The sequence below is a fragment of the Mixophyes fleayi genome, chromosome 2 (assembly GCF_038048845.1).
Source record: "Mixophyes fleayi isolate aMixFle1 chromosome 2, aMixFle1.hap1, whole genome shotgun sequence".
Classification (NCBI taxonomy): domain Eukaryota; kingdom Metazoa; phylum Chordata; class Amphibia; order Anura; family Limnodynastidae; genus Mixophyes; species Mixophyes fleayi.
Genome location: NC_134403.1, coordinates 71,152,127 through 71,174,415, shown reverse-complemented (window position 1 = coordinate 71,174,415; position 22,289 = coordinate 71,152,127). Strand labels below are relative to the sequence as shown.

Here is a 22,289-nt window from a genome sequence, read left to right as displayed (position 1 = left end):
CACTAAATTGGGTTATTTTAGGCACAAAAACATGTATTTTCCAACAAAATAGCAAAACAAAACCAAACAAAACCAAAACCAAAACCAAAACACGCAATGGCGGTTTTGCAAAACCAAAACCAAAACACGACGGTAATCCAGATCCAAAACCGAATCCAAAACCAAAACACGGGGGTCAGTGACCATCTCTAGTATTTATAAAGTTGAAGTATCGCGAGAACCGAGCCCCGAGATCCGACGACGTCACAATGACGTTCGTCCTCGATTTGGATTCGGAACGGGCGGGAGAGTACCGAGCTGCTCAGCTCGGTACTCGGATACCCAAAGTTCGGGTGGGTTCGGTTCTCGGAGAACCGGACCCGCCCATCTCTAATAAAAACATGGTTCGGCAGCTTGGACAGCAACTATAGCTCCCTTTAGATAGAGTTGTATGCTAGGTTTTGTGCAGGTATTTGTTCATTGTAAATCGGTATTTGTTCATTGTAAATTGTCCTAATGCTGTATGTTGTGTTTTACAATAAAGACCCATTGCTTTACACACTGATTGCCTAGGTGATTTTGTACACACTTAGGAAGTACCAGGAAAACCAGTCTGACACATACAGCTGCCTTTGGGCAAACCAGTGAGCTGGAAAGCAAAATAGCTCCTCACTATTATCCCTAGTATATTTACAGCATTTTCCCACAGAAGTGCATCTGAAGGGTGCAAAATGCTTCCCAATATAGGAAATAGGCATAGGGAAAAAAATTATTTTGCCAAAAGAAAAAGGCTTAGTGCCCTCATGCAAAGCAGGGAAAGCCACTGTGTCTTCTCCATTCTTTATTTAATTAAAATTATTTTAAAAAATGAAAAAAAATAATTGTTTCTGCACTCATTACAAAACTAGGTGCACACAGACACCTATTCTGTACTTAGAATGGAGCATCCTCAATCTTTCCAACCGCACCCATCACATGGAACAATCTTTTGCATTCCCATAGCCACTGTTATTTTTGCACACCAAATGAATATCCCTCTCCATAAGACATGTGATGCCACAAATGAAAAGCTGCACTGCAGTCTGGTTTATAAATTAATTTATTCTTCAGTAGTTGTGTATAAAAAAATGTAATGTGTACTAAAATTGCTGGTACCAAAAACTTAATGAAAAAAAGTTCCATTTTGTTCTAATTAGATTACATGGGTCACAGAAGTTCCCATATGGCGAACAGCTATTGGAGGCATGAGTTTCTTTAGACTCATTTGTTACTTAAAAGTGAATCTGTGTGTCAACGTGTATTCTTTATTTGTATACTAAAAGCATAGCCAAAAAGACTGATACCCTGAAAACTTTGTAGCAGCCAAAAAATGTCTCCTGTCAGGTCCAGATTTGTGCCAAGACCAATTAGGCCTTGGTTTATGGCAGCAGAATTACATTGGTGACATGTATATATACACATACACCAATTAGCCACAGCATTAAAATCACTGACAAGTGATTATCTCGTCAAGGGGTGGGATATATTAGGCAGCAAGTGAACAGTCAGTTTTGAAACTGATGTGTTCTTTTACATCATGTGGATGGCTGGGTGCATATGCATCATCTACCTGGGGAAGAGATGGCCCCTGATGCACTATGGGAAGAAGGCAATCCAGCGGAGGCAGTGTGATGCTCTGGGTAGTGTTCTGCTCAGAAACCTTGGGTCCTGGCATTCATGTGGATGTTTCTTTGACACGTACCACCTACCTAAACATTGTTGCATGCTAAGTACACTGCTTAATGGCAATGGTATTCCCTGACGACAGTGGACTCTTTCAGCAGGATAATGCGCCCTGCCGAATTGCAAAAATTGCTCAGGAATGGTTTGAGGAACATAACAAAAAGTTCTAGGTGTTGACTTGGCCTCCAAATTCCCCAGATCTCAATACGATCGTTCTGTGGTATGTGCTGAAAAAACAAGTCAGAGCCATGGAGGCCCCACCTCACAACTTACAGGACTTAAAGGATGTGCTACTAATGTCTTGGTGCCAGATACCTCAGGACTCCTTCAGAGGTCTTGTGGAGCCCATTCTCTATGGGGCAGAACTGTTTTGGCAGCATGAGGGGGACCTACACAATATGTGGAAGGTGGTTTTGATGGCTGACTGGTATATATATATATATATATATATATATATATATATATATATATATATATATATCTACTATATAAATGCCTAGTGGCGTGTGTGAAAAAAAAACCAAGCTGCAGCGCCACCTGCTGGGCAGAGTTATACACTGACCTATATATTTCTTGAAGGAGAAGTGACAGTTGGGAGTGGTTGGTGGTTGCTGGGGGTGACAGTGGGGAGTTTTTAACACCTTAAGTAGCTTGATGAAGGATGTGGCGATGAAGATGAAGGATGAAGTGATGGAGAAAAATGATGAGGTGGTGACATGTGGACAAAACCATGTTAAAAAAGGGCGCTTGCGTCGGGAAGTAACGCTCTTCCACTGAGGAGGCCTGGGCTAGGCCCAAATGCATGACAAGAACCTTTTTAACACCTTAAGTAGCTTGATTTGACTAGAATGCATGAGTATCATGCACGGGTTAACTTGTGTAATATATATATATATATATATATATATATATATATATATATATATATATTAGAGAAAAATAGTGTTCCAATCATGCAAAATAACTAAGGGGGAGGCTATTATAACGATAATGAACATATAACATTCTCCTATACACAGGAGGCCTGAGTCATTAAGGAGAGTAATGCAAACAAAGGAGTAAATGTTCTCTGGGACAAACTATGTTACAATGCAAGGGGTGCAAATTAGTTTGTTATTTTGCGCATAAGTTAAATACTGGCTATTTTTTCATCTAGCACACAAATACTTGATCGTTTTATTTTTACACTGAAATTTACAGTTGATCTAGGACATGCCCTATCCCAACTATAAACCTGTTCCGAACATTTTAAGTTTACCTCCCACTCCAATGCAACATGATTTTGCCCAGGTGCAAAGTTACTCCTTTTTTATGCTTTGCTCTCCTTAATGACCCAGGCCCAGGATATAGAGTTACCACATATCCCAGCATACACAACAAAAGAAGTGACAGTCATCAAAAACAATAATGACATGGGCTGTCTCAACAAAATGTTGGTTTCTTATGCATCTTACGTTAGTGATCGGTCTTTGTACTAGAGTTTAGGCATGGCTCAATTTATCCACTGTCTGTAGACCTGTGACTATACAGCATCATTATCATTTATTTATATAGCACCACCAATTCTGCATTGCTGTACAGAGAATATATGTCATTCATATCAGTCCCTGCTCAGTTGGAGCTTAGTTTCTATTTTCCTATAACTAACACATAGGGCTAGATTTACTAAGCTGCGGGTTTGGGAAAGTGGGGATGTTGCCTATGGCAACCAATCAGATTCTAGCTGTCATTTTGTAGAAGGTACTAAATAAATGAAAGCTAGAATCTGATTGGTTGCTATAGGCAACATCCCCACTTTTTCAAACCCGCAGCTTAGTAAATCTAGCCCATAGACTAGTGGTAATTTTGTTTTCCAACCACTGATTACTGTTTAAAGCATAATTGTATATTTCATATTCATTTCTATACCTCTTAAAATCGTATTCACTTGTGACCAAGCACAACAGAAAAATATATTGTTCAATGCCCATTATATGTTGTACATATACAGTATAGGCATGAATGTTGTATCATGCAGAGCTGCAAAATATGTCAGAACTTTATTTATAAATTGAGGTTACTTATATCTACAGCTACTAAAATGAGAAAAAAAAACACATGATAACTTGAACATTGAAGCTTTATTTATAGGAAGATTGTACAAGACACTCACTGCACTCATCTGTACAAATGATGTATGCAACCAAATTACAAAATACCAATAACATGAGAACAGTAACAAGATTCCTGCCTTCTCGGCACGTTACAGTTCATCAAATCATTGATGTCTGTGGTACAATTTTTGTGCAGTTACAAATTATATCATTTAGTAAATGCGGCTCAGCGTAATAGATTTCAATGCAGTGTCCAGAAAAACAAATGAGAATACAAAAAAACAATGACCACTTTGGCATTTTAAAAGCAATGCAGCATGAGACTTACTGTGGCTCAAGTCAACTCTAATTGGCAGCAAAATGTTCTGATGTTGTTATTTTGCCTTAGCTCTCGCTGAAAACACTCGTTTAGCTGCCTTATTATTAAAAGTGATATAGAAAAAACATGCTAGTTGTTACACATTGGGAGTTATTAAAGAATATGATCACAATATTCTTCACACTCGCAACAGAGGATCCAGAAGTTGGCCCTAAGGCACTGTTGTTCCCATTTACCAGAATGGAAGGTTCTTTTCGCAAGTGTTAGAATTCTATACATTATTCACTTTATCTGGTGCCTGTGTGGGAAGGGGTATAGGCTGGCAATATAGTAATACTGAAAAAGACCATAGTACGTTATAATCAAGATGATATCATAGTGTGAAAGGTCCGGTGGACTTCATGGTAGGCATTTCGGAGAAGCACATAGGGAAAGCAAGATTCCAACATGTCTACAGTAAGGAACGGGGACTCCTCGACAATCTGAAAGAAACCAAAACACACAATCAATTAACAAGATTGACAGGAAACTAAGAAGACATCTGCAGCATCATTGTAAGGTCAGGAACATGTTATATTAAGGATCCATTCTTCTCCTTGTGCCGAGTTTATAGATCGGTCATGGGCATGGCTTAGAGGGCAGTGACTGAAATACTTGTCACGATTCAAAATACATATTTGTCTCTAATATTAAATATTGACTAGTAAAATATTTTCTCTCACAAAATCTAGTGACTGGGGTTTTTCTCACTAGTACTTGGGGAGGAGGGCTCAGAATGGGGGACTTTCTCACTACTACTACTACTTTCTAGTTTTCTGACTTTTTTAGATAACTTATTTCTGGAAACGAGATCCCTATTGTTTTAGTTATCATCATCATCATCATTTGTTTATATAGCGCCACTAATTTTGCAACGCTGTGCAGAGAACTCACACACATCAGTCCCTGCTCCATTGGAGATTACAGTCTAGTCTAAATTTCCTAACATACACATACACAGAGTGATAGAAACTAGGGTCAATTTGATAGTAGCCAATTAACCTACTAGTATGTTTTTGGAGTGTGGGAGGAAACCGGAGAATCCGGAGGAAACCCACGCAAACACGGGGAGAACATACAACTCCACACAGATTAGGCCATAGTTATAAACCATTGTATTGATAATAATAACTCACAGCAACAAACGCACTTTAATTTCCCTGTGCTTGTTATTACATCCATATACTGTACACCCGGCCGGTGAGCATACATTGACTTGGAGACCTGATTTTTAAATAACTTGCATAGTATTATTTAGGTTTTTCAATAGGAATAATATACTACAATAGAAATATTGTATATATGCTGTTTGCAGAACAGGCCTATCCCATTCAGGTGTTATTTGTCTGCTCCCAAGATTAGAACTAACTGTTTTCCTTCAATCAACTTGGGCTAACTAACCAAGTCCCTTGAACCATGGCGGTGCAAGTAAAATACAATGAGGCTCATGTAGAGTTGGATGCATTTGTTCCCTGAACTTAATCAAGATGCATCCAGCTATACATCACTAGCACAATCTCCAGGCATATGTCCAGGAGTAACAAATGTGTATACTTCCATCCCACAATACTGGGAAAAAGCAATTCAATTCAATTCAATTCAATTCAATACAAACCCTGTTGCTTTCCCCTTTAAGATTCAAATGGGAATTTACTTTCCTGCAAGTGAATAGAGGGCCCGACTTAATATATCATAGCCATAACCTTAATGATTTAAGTACTATCAATTAGAGGAGTCAGTCTGCAATCGGCCCATCACAGGCGGCTAGCTAGCGCTGCCAATCGCCAGCATCGTCAATGCGTCTCACTACATCAGTCCGCCAACACCCGCGTCCTGACACGCAATATGTGTCTGCGTCTAGGTCTTTTTCAGTCCCAATTACTAGAACATACTTTTACTGTACTTGTCCTATCCCCTCTTACAACTTTTTTCATATTTTATGCACAATAAAACAGACGTATGTCCAGCTCTAGATAAAGCCAAATTTGAATAGATGTAAAATATATTAAATAAATGGAAATTAACATATTTGTCATTTAAAATGAAGCCAGCCCCGATGTTCCCTTGCTATCAGGAATAACATGAAAATGAATGAGGGTTAAATGAGCAGTATGTTGGAAGGATGACGTGAGTTGTTCTTAATGGTGGGGTGGGTGAAATGTGATAGAAAGGTGGACTTAGTAGTGTGAATTTCACTTGCGCTAATGATCATATGAGCAGATGGACTTTGACTATGCTCAATGTGGGCATATGTAAATGTTCCCACTGACTTCAAATGGAGGCGCTATTGTCCATATGTAATATCAACACACTGTGACATGAAAGTCTTTTGTTTAATAAATGTGTATAATATTTTATTTGGCACGGTGTGATATTTTGCAGATAATCTAATTTCTTCAGCCTGGAACAGAAGGTTATTTTAGAAACATTATACAAGTTTAACATGTGCTGGGAATACTGAGCAATGGAACAATGATCATAACCTCTGCTGTGCATTGATGACAAGTTGCTATATTTCCCTCCGGACCATGTTTATTCCTCAGTAAATGGGTAATAAGAATTATCATGTGTCTACATAGACAGAGCAATGAAGTGAGCTTTGGTAAATACATGTATTGATTTAGACAGCTTTGGTCATTTTCATCCCCACTGTGATAATATAGAGCTGCTCAGAAACAGGCCTAAACTTCATTATGTCTGTCACAGCGAGTACACATCAGTGCGCAGTGCAGGAAAGAAGCCTCACGGAATTAGCAATGTAATTGGCTTTGCTGAGCAAATCTAATGAAGCAAACAGAAAATATTTAAATTATTTACCTTTATTGGAAACTAATTATCTGTATTATTTTCTTACGCCTTGGTATAAAGAAGATTTTGTCCCAGAGAAAACTGCTGTTATGTAGCTGTGGTAGATCTGTCTAATGATCAAATAATGAAGTGTGCTTGATTAGCAGAAAGTGGCTCAAATTACCTTCTTCATGGACGTGGACACACAAAACGTGAACTTACGTTTCCACACTTGGCTTCTTTATGTCGGCTTATTTTTTGTTGAATAAATAATGACAAGGTAAAATCTGTTGTGTTATTTCTAACATGAGATTAGATTATTCATATTTCATTATTTGTCGAGGACTACATGACTGCTAATTCTGTCACGATATATAAAAAAGCAAACTTCATAGAACCATAGAACCTCTGTTATTAGATACCACACCTCCTGCTCCTTACTAGAGGGTGCAAAACCGTCTGGAACTTCTTCACTCAGATGTTTGCGATATCAAAGGAACAAACACATCCAGGATGCACACGTCATTGTTAAATAGATGGCTCACATGTGAGCTGCTTTATTGTCCTCCATGGTGAGACAAGTACATAGCGCCACATTTCAGAGTCCATACTGCCCCCCGTAGTCAAATGCTCATGCTATGAATGAAATATATATATGTAAAACATACTTTCCTACTATTTAAACTTAAACTCTGGGAGATTCTGGAGGAGAAGTCAAATGACGGGGTGGGAGGGAACATCATTGCGTCACCATAGCCCCGCCCCATGTTAGGAAATGCCGAAACTCACGGCATTTCATAGCAGGGGCAGGGCTTAGTGATGCGAATTTGCGTCATTAATCTCCGCCTCCACCACCTCTGAGTGGATGCCTTGCCTACTCTTCCAGGAGTAAAAACACATATTTGAAAGAGGCTATATTTTTGACAGGACTGTATGTCAAGGCATTCTAGATAGGTCACCTCTTTATCACCTTAAACAAGTCAAGACTATCTAACCCGAGGCTTCAGAGCTCCTTCATTATTTCTGCTGAAATAATGTGCCCCCCCCCCCCCCATATTTGAGATGTGGTGTAACTAGTGATCAATATATCAGTAAAACTATGCTTGGACCACATAGTGACATATAAATAACTGATCATGATGATGATGATATTCTATTAAATGTCAATATCATTTTGGCAATTTTCCAAAGTTTGCAGCTTTGCTGCTATTGTAGTTTCTCTACATTCTTGATCAATTTCTTTTACTTTCTTGCCAATCTGTAAGTAGGATAATATGATTAATTATGCCATGACTATTCTAGATTTGAGCAACAAGGCACTCCAGTCTTACTGCTGCTAGTTTAGAGTGAAGAGTTTTCAGACAGGAGCAGGTTAAAAAATCATCTTGGCATTGAAGATGATTCAGATATATGGAAATACTCAGACATTTCTTCCAGAGTATCCAAGATGCTGCTAGGAGACAGAAGGAAAATGTGCTGAAGGAAATAACATGCACATTTAATTATCAGCAGAGTATTATATACTATAATTAGGAATGCGCATTACATAATAACACAAAGAACACTTTAAGACACTGTTTTTCCACATGATTGAGATAGGATAGCCAGGACACACACAGACCAGTGCACATGCCTCAATGATTCATGTACAAATGCACCTATTTCTTCTATACATGCACAGACTGGAGTATGCTCTACCAGGTCTGTCTTTATTTCATTTTAGATTTTTGTTTTTCTATTATATTGGATCATCTGCCCATTGTTAAAATGAATTAATTGGATGAAGGAGGTAATTGATATTTTCTGTACACTACAATCAGTAGCGATGTGATCTATACGCAACATAATGATTTTCATAACAACCTTTTATTAAGCTTAACAATTACTAATCTTTTATATAAAATAAAGAGGCTAAATATGTTTCCAACTTACTAATTGCGTCGGGTTTGTTTTCTGTTAGCAATCTGTTTACAATTGCATAAGAACGTTTCCGGTATTATTTGTGTAGCGTTCGCACTTTGCGAATGCTAGTTATAAATAAACTCTTTTTCATACACAAAAAATCCAGCTTACAGGGATCATAAAAACAGTTTATACAGGTCTAGTGGTGGGAAACTAAAGGACACCCAGCAGTTTCAAGGAACAATGACCAGAGGAACCCACCAATGCCACTTCGAGTTCTTGGGTAGTCATGACCCGGCAACCTATAAATGAAGACCTTGACACTGTAACTGTGTATCTTTGTGATGTCACTGCTTTTTACAACTGTTCAGTGTATAAATTGTTAAGCTCTGGCTTTCTAAACCAAAGTGTTCTGATAGAAGCTTGTGCTAGGGCTAGCAGGTACATGCTTACACATACCAAAATTTGCCTTGTATTCTATTTGTGAATAGAACTTTTTGTGCTTTGGAACCACAGCAATCGCATCGGAGAAGCTTTATTTTAGACAATAGTTATGAACATAACATATTCACAATTCTATGAAGGATTGCACACAAGCAAAAAGTGTCCCACTGAATGTATTGGTAGACACCTCTAAGCTGATGGTAATTCTGCAGCCTATTAGAGCTTCTCAAATGTGTAGTCTCCATCCCTTGCAGTGAATGATTATATCCATCCAACAGAACAAAATCTCTTTTGCAAATAAATCTGCTTTTTAGTGTCTATTTTGCCTTTCACATTAGAGATCATATGGGAAGGACAGAGCCATAGTTACGGAAAAGCCATCATGAACATCTCCACACGTTGTCACACCTAGTGCTAAATGGTGAGCAACCTTCTTAAATTAAAGCAGTTCAATGTGAATTGGTTTGCTTACTAACTTTCTTCTAGTGTCTCAACTCTAAGGAGTATATCCACATCTTAAGTTAGAAAGATATTGGGGCTTATAGATAATGTTATGTTTTCATGTGCTGTATTCACTGGGAGGTTATACCAGAATTAGCGGTCCTGAAAATGACACAATATTAAAGGGAAGAAAGTAGTATGATGGCAACCTCCCCCTGCACTCCATGTGATCATCTATTGTGGCACACAGAACCACAATGTGATGTTTACACTACTTTTTCTATTGCATTTATTAAATGTACAACATATTTTGCCAAATATTCTGAGAATAACCACAGCAGCACAAATTATTTCAGGAGTAACTGTGCTGATCTCCCGGGAAGCAGTGACCTGGGTAATTATGTTAGTAAGAACAGATATTATTTTTCTCCAATTCCTCCTCGAACCTTAAGGTTCTTTAAAGGACACTATAATTTGTCATATACAAAAGGCAAAGGGTCCACTCTGCAGTACAAATATAGGTTTGGACCCGCTGTACACCTCAATTTGCACGCATGCCCCTATATTGTCCTGGGGTACATATGATTACAACACAAAATAGCTACATTTGCAGAGATACAAAGGTTTGCATAGGGATATAGGAGGAGTGAAGGAGTTCCCACTGAAATATGGAACATGCACACCAGTGTTAGGGTGTTATGTGTTAGAGTGCAGAAACCAGAATATATGGAGCAAAATTATTGTAATGAGATAAAGGGTTACAGAAGGCACATATTCAGAGTGATTCCCCTTCACAAAATTACTTGAATTCTTACTTAATCATTTCTTGAGAGACCGTGATTCAGTGCCCTGCAACAACACCCCCCATCCCATTATTATTATTATTATTATTATTGTTACTATTATGTATTATTTATAAGGCACCACAAAGGGTCCGCAGCGCCGTACATGACATATACAGAAAGCAGTGATCCATTACACATAACATGATACATGAAGAACAAAATACAAAGATCAGACATACTGAATGAATAAATATATAGGTAACACGGTAATGTAGATCAAATTATATGAGGGACAGTGAGTGAGAGTGATGGTAGTAATCAGCGGGAAGTAGGCCTAAGCTTAAGAAAACAGGGCTAGGGCAGCAGGCCAAGAGGTACAGAGGGTGATGGAATATTAGAAGGAGAACGCAAGGAAAGAGGGCCCTGCTCATGAGAGCTTACATCCCATGTAAGAATATAAAGTAATATAATTTAAAAGAGGGAAAAAAACCCGTACAAATATTACACGTCTCCCAATCACTCTCCCCAAATCACTAAGGCTGTGTCACTTATTCTGTGTGACTTTGCCAAATATTGTATATATGTGAACAATCTTGCAGAATGAATTTGACTCCAAATTCAGAGATAATGTTATTCCCCCACTTTATTTATTCCACCTCTGCCGCCTTTATTTCCAACCAGTATTTGCTCACACTAGTGCTATGTATCCCTGGGTAGTTACTGGCTGCCATTAAGGGAAAAAAAAAACAAATCTGTTTGAAAATATTCTACTAAGAAAAGACCTCTGTGTCCTGAAAAATATAAACTTTGAGTAAGCAAATAAATAACCATTGGAATGTACCCTTTGTGTAAATATGACAATTTGCTCTGTTTATGTTTAAGTTGCGAAAACACTCTGGTCTTCAAGCGTTAATAACACATCCAGTTTCCACCATTGTATTATGTGTTAGATTCTGTAGTGTGTACCCAGCCTTACTTTCTTTTTCAGTCTACTCAAGGGAATGACAAATAGGGCCCTCTTTAACTAGCATATTGAAATAAATATATTATTTTTTATTTATATACATTATGGAAAATACTTGCCACAAAATGTAACTTCTCAATGATTGTGAACATTGTTACTGTCCATAAATGGTTGCTAGAACAGACATTCATATAGGGAAAAGCAAAGGTCTAGACCAGTGATGGGCAAACTTTTTCAGAAGCGGGCCAAATAAAAAAGAAAAACTTTAGGCGGGCCAATATAATTTATTAAAGAACTCAAATATCGAAATATATAATACAAATTTTTTGAATGGGACGGGAGGGTGGTTATATAGCAGTGTTACCTCTATAAGTGCAGCGATCGTACAGACACAGCCCTTATTTCAGTAGGTTGTTTCAGATCCGTCTTTCTGGTGAGCCACTAACTGACAACTCAGCAGCCAATCGAAATCCGCCTTAGTATATGGCCCAGCCCATCTCTTCTCACATCACTTTCAGCCATTAGGGGGCGGGCAGGTGTTTGAGTGATTGACATACGAAGTGTCCGTTTAGGAAGGAGGATGAAGTGTAATGGAGGAAATAGCTGGGAAGGCATAAAAATGAAGGTTCTGACACACAGGGTCGGCCCTAATACTTTTATGCATATTTTAATGAAATTTTTTAAAATATTGGCGGGCCGAATAGAACCTCTAAGTGGGCCGGATCTGGCCCGCGGGCCGTAGTTTGCTCATCACTGGTCTAGAGCAAAAGTGTTGATTATTACATTGGTGACCAGATGAAGATTGTCTATCTAGCTGGAAAGATGAATGGCCAAGTCAGGTCTACTGCCTTTTATCACCAACACACCAAATAATTAATTAGACTTACTGCAGAATTATTGATGAAATATACCTTAGCTCTCCATATATATACAGCACAATTCCTAAAGGGTACCAAAATACAATTATGTGGGCAATTGGTACAGACAGATAAGTTAATTTATAACTCATTTTATATAATAATCTATTTAGCCCAATCATATTCATAGTCTTTAGCTAATGTATACAGTAAAGGCTTAGGATATCGCTTTATTTCAGAAATGGGCATAATTGAGAAATTTCACTATGCATGTTTCTACAATGTGTCATATATTAATCATATATAAAAGCTTCACTGTCTATTTCAGTTTGTAAAAGACATGTGGTGTCTCAGAAGTGTCTGTGCATGTCTAGTATTTTGGCAATATGTACATGCTCAGTATATTATGCAGTGAATTAATACTTTGTTATATAACGTTTCAGAAGATCACCATGTCCTATGTGTCTAACAACCCTTATGTTTTATTTTGTGTTTAGAATATAGGAAGTCTTGAGTTCTCTGTAAGAAAGGAAGAAGTCTTCTGGGTAACCATGCAGTTGGAAAAGTTCACTCGTGAAGACTGTGGCCATTTGTAAAACTGTTGTATCAATAGTACTGCTAGGGATCTCCATGGACTAGGAGGAATTGGAAGAGGATATAGAAATCCATCAGGGAGTGATCTAGGCACTGTATTACACACATGCCAAACAGGTGGAGAAGTATTGTTGGGCTACCTCCTTCATTTTTGGCCACCAATAGACATCAGCCAACAGGTCACATTTGAAGCCTGGGTGTTTGGCAGTCTTGTCATTATGATAGTGAAAAAGGACCTTTTTCTACAGTGATTCAGGTGGGTTAAATAGTCGTATTTTGGAGTGAAAACATCCATTTGCCGGGGCTACAACCTCATGATAGGCTGAAGAACAGGATGGTTTTTGTAAGTGTAAAGGATCTTATCAGAGTCATTCAATTGAAATGATAATGCATCTACCATTACAATCTAAGAGCCAAGGTGATAGGTACTGTGAATGTTACAGCAAGCAAAGAACAACCCAATGCACTTGATGTGAGTTTAACCTGTGATCAGACTTTATTTATTATCAGAAAAAACACAAATTGAATTTTGTCTCCTTCCTCCAAAGGAAGGCACATAGACGTAAGATCATTTTATCCCTTGTCTCTAGGACAAAAAGACCCACACCACTTTGACCAATGCAACTACCAGGATCAAAAGTTGCATGGGATCTGGATGCAACGATACAGAGTCAAATAAAAGGAACCTTTGAGTTTATCAAAAGCCCATTGTGGAGACATACCACTGGAAGATTGTTCCCTTTTTAATCAAAAAAGCAAGCAAGGTCCCAATACTTATCTGTAATTTTTGCACAACCAACAAAGCATTGCACGGCATTCACATCTTCTGGAACTGACAAATTATCAATTACATTAGTCTTGGAGGGGACCATCTGAAGGCCAGGGTAAATGATGTGACCCATAAATTTAACTGTGGGAAATTTAACTGTAGGAACTGAAACACATTATTTGAACTTGGCAACAGTCGATACACTCACAGCCTTCCAATTGCTGTCAAAGCACAAATGCAATGTGCTTGAATGTATTGGGAATAAATCAGAATTTCATCCAGGTATAGCACTACATACTGGTGTACGAGATCCCAGAACACATAATTAGAAAAATGTTGAAAACTGTCAAGAGAGTTGCAGAGGCCAAAAGGCATAACCGGGTATTCCAAATGCCCATATCTTTTGTGAATTTCTGTTTTCTTTTTGTCTCCAGTACTGATAAAATTGAAATCAAAGGCACCCGCAACTTAGTAACGAACTTGGTAGCACATAACTACTCTAATAATCCGAGGAATAACAGAGTTGGGAATTGATTCTCGCCAGTGATCTGGTATCGTGTCCCTCTGACAATTCATGGTCTCAAAGATCCATCTTGTTTTCCAACAGATTTTGGCGAAATACATCTGGCGCCAGGAATATTAGACATAGGAAGTTCTGTGAGCTGTCACTTGATTTTTTTTATTTTAAATCTTTATCTTAAATGGTCAGAACATAGTCATTGAGGTTACAGTGTAATATCAGAAACTGCAAATTGTTTATAGAACTTTGACCAAGCTTTTACAACCATGGGGTTCTTACACAACAGATATAATTGTGGACAAAGAAATGAGAGAGAAGATAAAAGGTGTGTGTGGGGGAAGGGGGGTAGTACCTGTGCACCATTTAATAAGTGAAGGGGCTCATTGTTTTCTCTCCTTCTAGATCTTCATCCCATCTTGATCCCGCTATCATTGTTAACAACACCACCACCTCTTCCGTTTCTCAACTCAACCGCCTGGGCATCACCCTCAACTCTTCCATCTCCTTTGCCCCCCCACATTTATGTCTCGCCCAATCCTACCGCTTTCAACTCTGCAACATTGCCCGCATTCGGTCTTTCCTATCTCAGGATTCCACGAAAACCATTATCCATTCACTCACCATTTCTTGTCTTTATTACTGTAAACCTTCTCCTCACAGGCCTCCCCCTCTCCCACCTTACACCCCTCAGGTCTATACTTAATATCTTCCTCTCCTGCCGCTATTCTTCTGCCTCCCTTCTCTGACTAGCCTTATACTGGCTCCCCTTACCCTACAGAATCCTTTTCAAAATGCTCACCCTCACCTACAAGGCTCTCTCCCACTCCACTGCCCCATACATCTCCAACCTCCTCTCCATTCACACTCCATCCCATTCCCTGTGTTAGGCCAATGACTGTCCCTCTCCTCTACTCTGATCACCTTGAAATTAAAGCTGCAAATTCAGGGAGATATAGCATTCAGGTATTGCTGTACATATACTTAAATATATATTATAACTTGAGTGGACTCCATAGAGGAGCGAGATTTGGTTTCCATGGTGTTTGTGTTGAGGTACATCCTGAAACTGTTTAAGGATTGCTACAAATTTGTACAGTGCAATACATATGTAGATCTTACACTTACTCCTCATTATGCTTGGAGAGCAAGAATGGGGGAAGGAAAGGGCATGCAAACACAGACCGAGTACAGTAAGGACTCATGCACGTAATTATCGAACTAAGGCAGATCTGAACCGAGCCCCAGATACACCTGTCAGCAGCTAGTATCCATTAAAGGTGCCTGAGGGCTAGTAGAAATACCAGCTGATGATGACAGTCGCCAGCACTAGCTAGTTGCTTTGAATTGACTGATTGCAGAATCACCTCTGAAGTTGATAGGCACTTTCTTCATTGCTCATGCCTCTACTATATGATCTTGTGGGAGTATTTTAGAATTCATTTTTTGTTACTTTCATTCATTCACAAGAAGAAATATTATACCTGCTGTATTATATTTTGTTTTTCAAAATTCCAGTCAAACCTAATAACGAAAAAGTTTTCACTATCAAAACAAATGTTAAAATTTTTTACTTGTGCTCATGACCTGGTTGGGTGCCAGTATATCTGGTTGTAGGTACACCTATAAACTTGCCGCTTATGTCATTGGTGCATCTTGATATGCAGCTCTTTAGAGCTTACTTTTTGGATGCATATGCACCAAACTCAGTATGAGGCCCATTGTCTTTAATCAAAACCAGAGAAATGCCAAATTGACTGCTGTATTGTTGGCCTGATAAAACCTCAGTCAGGGCATAAGACATCACCAGGAGATGAACCAGTTCACCAGTTAGAAAAGATTTTATACTACAGACTTTTGTTTCCAGAATACTGGGCTTTGTTCATATTTAAGTATCTTATTCCTCGCAGTCTTGATCATATATCTGACCTAAGTTTGTTCTACTTTTCTATCTTTTGACCTGGATCACTGACTTCTCTGTTCACCAGTTCGCTGACTAACTGTTTACTTAATACAATGAGTTTACCTACGCTGATCTTCTTAACTGCCTGTATTCCCTGACATCTTATGTGATACAAAGTGTCTGTTTAAAAATGGCTACAGGCTTGCACTATTGATTACAATGAGAGCCTGCTTACTGACACAATGTAGCTGCTTAGACTGATACAGGCTTACACAGCTGATCTTGTTAAGCACCTGTATTCCCTGTTAGATAGGCAGACGACAGATAGAAGGATTGTCAAAGGTATCCAGGGTTAGTAACAGAGAATCAATCAACAAATTCAGAGGAACAAGAGACTAAGGGAATGAATTACCATAGTCTCATAAATATAGCTGCCACAGGATATACTTTTCAGGGTGAAGAAACAGCATGGCTCCCAGCCAAATAGCATTTACCATCATGAATATGGGCAAATCCACCACACAATCGTACAACCAGTGCTCAGGTAACAAAAGTGCAGTCTGTGGAATGTACTGCTTCAATTATAGTATTACTAGATCCTACCTCCTGTATAAATGAGTAAACTATACATTAATAGGCGCATGACATCACAAAAACTTATTTACTCTGTGGCCTTCATAATGACCCTTAATCTGCTAATCTTGGGCCTGATTTATTAGTGATCTTATCTTGTGCAAAAGTTAAGATGCTTATTTTAAGAAGAATCAGGGAGATAAGAGTGAAGTTAAGATGGATTTTCATCTTAACTTAAGAAATTCTTCACTTATGCAGTGGATTTTGATTCTTATCTCTCTTTTCTGTGCATGATCAGAGTGGATTTGCTTAAGATAAGCAAAAAAACAGCAGATAAGATCACTAATGAATCAGGCCCCTTGTCTTTATGCTGTGTTGGTCCCTTATGCCTCTCTTACACCATATTGCTGTTTCATTATGTATGTATACATCCAATGTCGTCCCTTGTTTTCATCTGCATTTACAGTCAGGTCCATAAATATTGGGACATCGACACAATTCTCATATTTTGGGCTCTATACACCACCACAATGGATTTGAAATTAAACTCACAAGATGTGCTTTAACTGCAGACTTTCAGCTTTAATTTGAGGGTATTTACATCCAAAATAGGTGAACAGTGTAGGAATTACAACGGTTTCTATATGTGCCTTCCACTTTTTAAGGGACCAAAAGTAATGGGACAATCGACTCCAAAGCTATTTCATGGATATGTGTGGGCTATTCCCTCGTTATTTCATCATCAATTAAGCAGCTAAAAGGTCTGGAGTTGATTCTAGGTGTGACATTTGCATTTGGAATCTGTTACTGTCGACTCTCAATATGAGATCCAAAGAGCTGTCACTATCAGTGAAGCAAGCCATCATTAGGCAGAAAAATCAAAACAAACCCATCAGAGAGATAGCAAAAACATTAGGTGTGGCCAAATCAACTGTTTGGGGCTTTCTTAAAAAGAAAGAACGCACCGGAGAGCTCAGCAATACCAAAAGACCTGGAAGACCACGGAAAACAACTGTGGTGGATGACAGAAGAATTTTTTACCTGGTGAAGAAAAACCCTTTCACAACAGTTGGCCAAATCAGGAACACTCTCCAGGAGGTAGGTATATATGTGTCAAAGTCAACAATCAAGAGAAGACTTCACAAGAGTGAATATAGAGGATTGACCACAAGATGTAAACCATTTGTGAGCCACAAAAACAGGAAGACCAGATTAGAGTTTGGCAAACAACATCTAAAAAAGCCATTACAGTTCTGGAACAACATCCTATGGACAGATGCGACAAAGATCAACTTGTACCAGAGTGATGGGAAGAGAAGAGTATGGAGAAGGAAAGGAACTGCTCATGATTCAAAACATACCAACTCATCAGTGAAGCATGGTGGTGGTAGTGTCATGGAGTAGGCATGTATGGCTGCCAATGGAACTGGTTCCCTTGTATTTATTGATGATGTGACTTCTGACAAAAGCAGCAGGATGAATTCTGTAGTGTTTCGGGCAATATTATCTGCTCATAATTAGTCAAAAGCTTCAGAACTCATTGGACGGCGCTTCACAGTGCAGATGGACAATGACCCGAAGCATTATGCAAAAGCAACCAAAAAGTTTTTTAAGGCCAACAAGTGGAATGTTATGCAATGGCCAAGTCAATCACCTGACCTGAATCTGATTGAGCATGCATTTCACTTGATGAAGACAAAACTGAAGGGAAAATGCCCGAAGAACAAGCAGGAACTGAAGACATTTGCGGTAGAGGCCTGGCAGAGCATCACCAGGGATAAAACCTAGCGTCTGGTGATGTCTATGCGTTCCAGACTTCAGGCTGTAATTGACTGCAAAGGATTTGCAACAAAGTATTAAAAAGTGAAAGTTTGATGTAGGATTGTTTAGTTTGTCCCATTACTTTTGGTCCCTTAAAAAGTGGGAGGCACATATAGAAACCGTTGTAATTCCTACATCGTTCACCTGATTTGGATGTAAATTACCCTCAAATTAAAGCTGAAAGTCTGCAGTTAAAGCACATCTTGTTTGTTTCAATTCAAATCCATTGTGCTGGTGTATAGAGCCCAAAATATGAGAATTGTGTCAATGTCCCAATATTTATTGACCTGACTGTATGTTCTTGTTTATACAACTAAATTAGCATTTACCACTGCAGAAACAACCATTTATCCCTATGCACACTTACTATCATGCATTAAAAGATTACAGAAGGTGATGATTCCGCATTCAGTGGTTTGCAATTAAGAAGGGACTTCATTCTATCGTATTATACTACAATGCAGTAGACAATGATATTCTGAGAAGCTGATCTTTTCTCATGCAGGGATAGAGGGATATTGCCTTGAGTAAACCAAGATACCAAGTCCCCCATTAGATGTCCTAGTAATAGAGACTGAATTGCGTAAGGTTATAAAATAATCTCTGCCTCTACCCCCATGTATACTAGAAACATGATATAATGAAAAGAAGGGAGAATCATCTTTCATGCTAAGGAACATATAATATCTATATATGGGGCCTGATTCATTATGGGATGTAAACGGCAATTATGTCCATATAATCTGCACAATTACTCAGCCCATGCTCAGAAGCGGACCACATGCCACAGAACGCAGCAACATTCAATTCATCTTCAAGCGCATAGGACACTTACTACAGCCTTTGATTTCAGGGAGGGAACGGGGCAAGGAAAGGGCGTATGCCTGTACTCAATGTACAGTAAGGTTGTTCCAAGCTCAAGAGCACGTGGCGGCATCTCATTCAAACTCTGGGCATCTCTCAGGTACTTGCTTTTCCACTGTATCTTTTGCTCCAGCTACAGGTCTAGTCTAAGTGCCGATTACTAGTGCTCGGAGGCTAAAGCTAGGTGCACACTACCGGTTTGTCACCCGATTAGTGTGCCCATCACACAATAAACTACTGGTAGGTCCAATATTACTTTTGTGTGTACGCTCCCTCAATAATGTTTTATTGTACCAAAGCACATCATATCATTTCATTTGATTTTATAACCGGACTAAAAATCTCTATAAATGATAGAACAATGTCAGGCAAATTCTGAAGTGTGTACGCACTCACGGCCAGCAGTGTAGGCAGATCAGCATAGAGTTTATAGAGTCACGATCCTTTCAGCGGGTGGTTATGACAAACACAGATCTGAAGGTAAATCGCGTAAATTGCGTAAGTATATACGCACGAATCAGGATTTTCAGTCGGAAAAAAAATTGTATAATATTGTAAGATATTGCATTGGGAGAAATTTTCTGTAGTGTGTACCTAGCTTTAGTATGTATGCTAGGACCTGTGTTTGCAATCAAGAGGAGCTGTAAAAATGTATTTTATGTACAGAAGACATTAACTACATCCTGATAAATGTATTGCATGGAAAAAAACTAAAATACATTTTTTCAATGTTTTAATGTTTTATAAGTGATACCTATATTATAAACAGGTTACATTAATTGAATCAGTTTCTTTTTTACTGTGCATTCGTTTGTGAGTCTATATTCCACATATGTATTGAACGAATCCTGCAGTGTTTTTTGTCCTAGGACCTAGACCCGTAATACATCAAAGACATATCTTCACATCCACTCCTTGTTGAATACGGACGTGCATATAACCAATTTATGTGCATGTTTTAAAAAACGCACATTACATTTAGTATGCGTCCCTTATTGAATCAGACCCATAATATATAACATCTTTACGCCTAGAATTAGCACAAGCCATAGCCCAAAATCTAAACCTATGTTACTTCAAGGCAAACACTTAACCATAAACTTACACCAAGTTCTAAACCTATCCCTGGAAGATATAACCTTTCACCCCCACCTCTGAAAATGCAGAAAACCACTCACATTAAATAACGTTACCTAGTGAAAGGAAAAATATGTATCTTATTGTTATTTTCTGAGATCTTTGCTCTACTTCTGGGATATAGTTGCAAGTTACCACATTTATATGAAAAATTATGACGGGGCCCACAGACTCACCCTCAATAGCAATTATGTCTTTCTAGTCTGCTCTACCTTTAACTTGTACCTAATTCATGGGCTTTTCTTCCATCTCACAGAAGACAGAGCAAACATGCATTGATAAAATTAGGAACTTACTGTGAGAAAGAACTTGATGGTCCTGCTCACTAGAATTTACAATCTAAAATAAGTGTGGGCATGAATAATAGAGGTCCGCATGCATGAATGTTAATGTTGATTATGACTTAACGAAAAAGATATTTTATTATAATGGATGTGAAATATACAAAAGAAGATGACGTCCCATTTTATTTTGCTACCAGCAATGTTCCTCAAGTTTAGAGTATACAGGGCAGGCCTCATGCTAGCCCCACAGGCTGTAAACTGTTTAATATTCTCCATAAAGCTGCCTCAGATGAGCATTTCTGCTAATCCACCTTGTGTTAGTTGTCTGGAATACCTTTTATCAATCCCTGCCTCTAATAACACAATGTACTGGTGGACCATTCCGCCACACTAGGTTTTAAGCCCTCTGGCAGTGAAGATTAAGGACCTTTTGCCTCTTACCAATTTCCTAAGCTTGGATGTGAGGCTGGCGCATTAGCTCTTAACTTGTGCTCCTTCCTACAGTATCAGCAGTGTCCACTCTCATTAACAGCACCAGCCCTCTGCAGACATTTGCATTTAAATTGCTTTTGCCTGTAAATCTGTATGCACTTACCGAATATAAATCTGGAAAGGGAGAAGTAACAGAGGAAAAGGGAATTTTGCATGGAAAAAGAAGACAAGAACAAATGACAGAGGACGAAGTACAGAAGCAAATCAGGGTGAATACAGAACAGTATTTTACACCATCATCAAATAATCAGTAATTATGTGTACAAATTAAATATTTTATATACTGATTGTCTCATGATATATCCCTTCAATTTTTATCTTGCTCACTATGACTGTTTTTCTGTCCCATTTCCTTGATAAAATAATGGGAATTTAAAGAAACTCCACAATGTCCTTGAAATCCAAAACAGAACCGATCGGTCATTGCTCCCACTGCCTAAAAAACTTCAGGTTTCCACAAATCAAACACCTGTCATGGTTTTAAACCTCTTATAACAAGTTTGCAGCTCTATTTTTTTTTTCACAGTAAAGTTCTACTGGAATAATATTATTACACTGACTGAATAAATAATAATAATAATAATAATTATAATAATAATGTTATTATAATAATAATAATAATAATAATATTTTTTTACATGCTGAAATCAGCAGAACAAAACATAACACACCCAACCAGGGTCAAGTGATATAAATATATTTATAAACTACTGCAAATACCCATATAAATGTATACATAAATATACAGTAAAAATAAATATACATGTATAATCATTTTTCGCTGAATGCATTGTTTTGTGCACTAAAACCAAGCAGAGGCTTTCAAATCTCTAAAGCGATCAGCAGAACTCTGACAATTGAAATTTGACATACGAATGATGTATACTTAGCAATCAAGAGTCTGATCCTGTGTATAATGTCTTACAGAAACTGAGTTTCTGCTCATTTTTCCTTACTTGCACTACACACAGAGCTGTTTGAACGCATGGGCATGCTGGGCAGT

General features: G+C 38.3%; 1 protein-coding gene across 1 annotated transcript in view; it reads right to left on the bottom strand.

The window, feature by feature from the left end:
• Positions 1-3,802: 3,802 nt before the first annotated feature.
• Positions 3,803-22,289, bottom strand: part of NCKAP1L (NCK associated protein 1 like) — a 163,207-nt gene continuing 144,720 nt past the window's right edge. The window contains exon 31 of the mRNA XM_075199242.1: positions 3,803-4,595. Coding sequence (XP_075055343.1) covers positions 4,476-4,595 — 120 coding nt within the window. The 3' untranslated portion in view covers positions 3,803-4,475. The remainder of the gene's footprint in view (positions 4,596-22,289) is intronic.